We start from the raw sequence: 2,754 nt of genomic DNA, 5'->3' as shown, positions 1-2,754 counted from the left end.
TAGAGCCATTACAAAACGACAACCCACAGGGATGGGGCCATATGTATTTTAACAAGGAAAAAGAAGATTTCTTTCTAACACTTTACACATCCCTCATGGCAATTGTGGGCTCTCAGTGCATTTTGTGTGTAGGCAGGGAGATGCCCTGTCCTCCACAACTTGACAATGGGAGATTTTCCCCAAATTCTAGTTTCCTTCCACTTTTCAGCGCATGAGTCGGTTTCACCCTAGTTGTGGTGGGGACATGGGCAATGAAGATAATCCCATGCTGGATATTTGATATTTCTGACTTGGCCTATCCAAAGAATCCTTTGGCAAGTTGGCCCCATGTTCAAGCAAGTCTATATAATGTGAATTTGCCAATTGACACCCTTTATTTTCTCTCTTACCTAGACGAAAATCAAATGATTTGATGAAAATTCAAGCATCAAAGCTAGGGTTTCAACTTCCCACTTACACGCGATCGTTTTCAGAAAGAGGCCCGCCGTAGTAGAGTAGCAATTCTTGTTGCAGGCCAGAGACGAGAAGCAGAGGAGGTCAGGCCAGGTACTAAGGGCAAAGCATCGGTCACAGCCATTGCCATATCCATTTTTCAGTCAGTAGATCTAGCCAAAATCCTAACCCTAACCTTACCGGTGTGCAGATCTAGCCGAAACCTTAAACCTGACCACAGCCATAGCCATATCCAAGTCCTAACCCTAACCTTCCCCTAGGTTAATCCTAACCCTAGCCATGGATATACACCCATCCGGCTTCCCTGGCCTCGTTGGGCCTGCAGGGGGATCTGATTTCTCCCATTTTGATTTCTCACATTTCCGCATTCTTCCCAACACCAGCAGCAGCGAGATCAACCCTCCCAGCAAGGATTCCCTCCCCATCCGCTCGCTCGTGCAGCCCCTGCAGATGCACGCCTCCCCTTGTAACAGCCCCCGCTTTCCCCAGCCCCTCCGCCTCCGTGATGACAATGGCAGCAACAACAGTAACAATAAACCCGGGAGCCCCCGCCCTGCTGCCCCTCCTCACCATTTACTGGCCTCTGACCCCATCCCTTTGCTGAACTCTCCACCTTCGAAGCGCCTCTCGCATTGCATTTCTTCCCCAGCTCGGCTTGTGATGGAAGAGGTGAAAGAAGATGAAGGGGACTTATTCCTCACTGCGGGCGAGGATGATGACAATGGAGTGCCACTGCTCCTCGAAGATTAGGGGTACAGGTGAGTGTAAGGTGCTACTTCCACGCTTTGACTGGTTCTCTTGTGTATTTGGTCCATCTCTAGATTAGGATTCTGTGAGTTGTTGGCTGATGAAAGTCTTAACAAGATGTCTGATTTGCTGTGGTTGGAGGAGCTCTGTATTAGCAGGTGTAAGAAGTAAAGCTTATGCTTGATTTAGGTTTGCAACAGGGTTCTTATCAGGGTTTAATAGGGTATTCTGATATTTGTTAAAACCAAAGCAGTACTTTACATCAGACCAGATGCCTGTTGCTTTTGGTCATGCCAGGTGCCTATAATTTTTTGGCCATTTCATGAAGCATGTAACGTACCTCTCTCATTTGCATTCTTGCTGTTGTTTAATTTTGCTTAATTAGATGCTTTTGAAAATTCAGGATGCAATGAAGCTATCTTTGTTTTCTCAGAAGAGTGCACTCACATGTCATATTAGTATGAATCTAATAACTGACATGTGCTTGTCTGTTTTTGACACAGGTAAATGAGTACACAACATGGAAAGTGGGTGGGGGAGTGGTAGTTGGCTTTCTTTTTATATAGTGTCTTAAGAGTTACTGCTAACGAAGCTCAAATTGTACATTTTGTAAAGTGCTTTTGTGACGTTTTGCAAGTTAATGATGTATTGCGTAGGAGGAATAGTGCAGCTGTCATTTTTCTGGGGGCTCTGTTGAACTGAGAAGACAAGTGGCAGGATTTTTGTCCTGAACTTTTTTTTCCCTGAATGTGGAAATTGGAGCAGGATGTATGAAGAGTTTTGGGCATTTCCTTTGTAGTACTTTTGAGAGTATGGAGGCCACCTCAGGCTCTTGCTTGTAATATATATCTCTTTCGAGTAATGGTGAAACTTCTCAGAACACTCATTTCATGTAGAGCTGATTGGGAGCTTCCCATTTCTGTAGCCTGTATGGTAACAACTTTGGGTCGAGAGAGATTGTTTCAACACATTCTTAGATGCATAATTAAGGGCCAGTGGACATGTATTTGGCTGTTGTTTTTCTGTTTTGTTTAGCATTCTCAGTGTTGGACTGTCTGTGTCTGCATAAGAGGCCTTAAGCACTCTAATATTTGGGATTGGTCTGTTTGCAATCTTGTAAAAGTACTTAATGCAGGTGTGTGTTTCTTGTATTGCAGTCTAGTCTACCAAACTTTGTTCTTCCAGCACCATGTATCATTCGCCAGGAGCCTGCGTCCTGTGTCATTGTTTTTCTGTCTGTTGTTGCATTGACCAAGTCAAATTTCATGTGCTCTTGCTATCCACGATTGGTTGTTCGCAATCTTGTGTAAAGTACCAACTGTACCTTGTTTGTTTGGTCTGCTGTGCTCTGTGTTAGTCTGCAGTTTTAAAGACCTGTACCCTGCAAATTATTTGTTTACTGCTTGTTTAGTTGACCCACACAACTTGCTTGTAGTCCGCTGGGTTCTGATGAGGGCAGCAGGAAATGAAGAATTCTGCAATCATCCAATTGAATCCCTTCTTCTGCAACATGTAGTTCATGATGTCTCCTGGCAGAACTGTTGAGCTGGTGTG

At 44.4% G+C, this 2,754-nt stretch overlaps 1 protein-coding gene across 3 annotated transcripts; it reads left to right on the top strand.

Moving 5' to 3' along the window:
* Positions 1 to 381: 381 nt before the first annotated feature.
* Positions 382 to 2,095, top strand: LOC147635086 (uncharacterized). Of its 3 annotated transcripts, XM_086804379.1 has the most exons (3): positions 383 to 546; positions 644 to 1,211; positions 1,704 to 2,095. In XM_086804379.1, the coding sequence occupies exon 2, from the start codon at positions 733 to 735 to the stop codon at positions 1,201 to 1,203; it is 471 nt and encodes a 156-aa protein (XP_086660505.1). In that variant the 5' UTR covers positions 383 to 546; positions 644 to 732; the 3' UTR covers positions 1,204 to 1,211; positions 1,704 to 2,095. The 3 variants fall into 3 exon arrangements, with proteins under 3 accessions (XP_086660502.1, XP_086660505.1, XP_086660504.1); XM_086804376.1 differs by having other exon boundaries at positions 382 to 1,211; XM_086804378.1 differs by having other exon boundaries at positions 479 to 1,222.
* Positions 2,096 to 2,754: the final 659 nt, after the last annotated feature.

The sequence above is a fragment of the Cibotium barometz genome, chromosome 10 (genome assembly GCF_041138505.1).
Source record: "Cibotium barometz isolate CiBa-2024 chromosome 10, ASM4113850v1, whole genome shotgun sequence".
NCBI lineage: Eukaryota > Viridiplantae > Streptophyta > Polypodiopsida > Cyatheales > Cibotiaceae > Cibotium > Cibotium barometz.
Note: the sequence above shows the minus strand (reverse complement) of the source record. Positions and strands in the feature narration are given on the sequence as shown.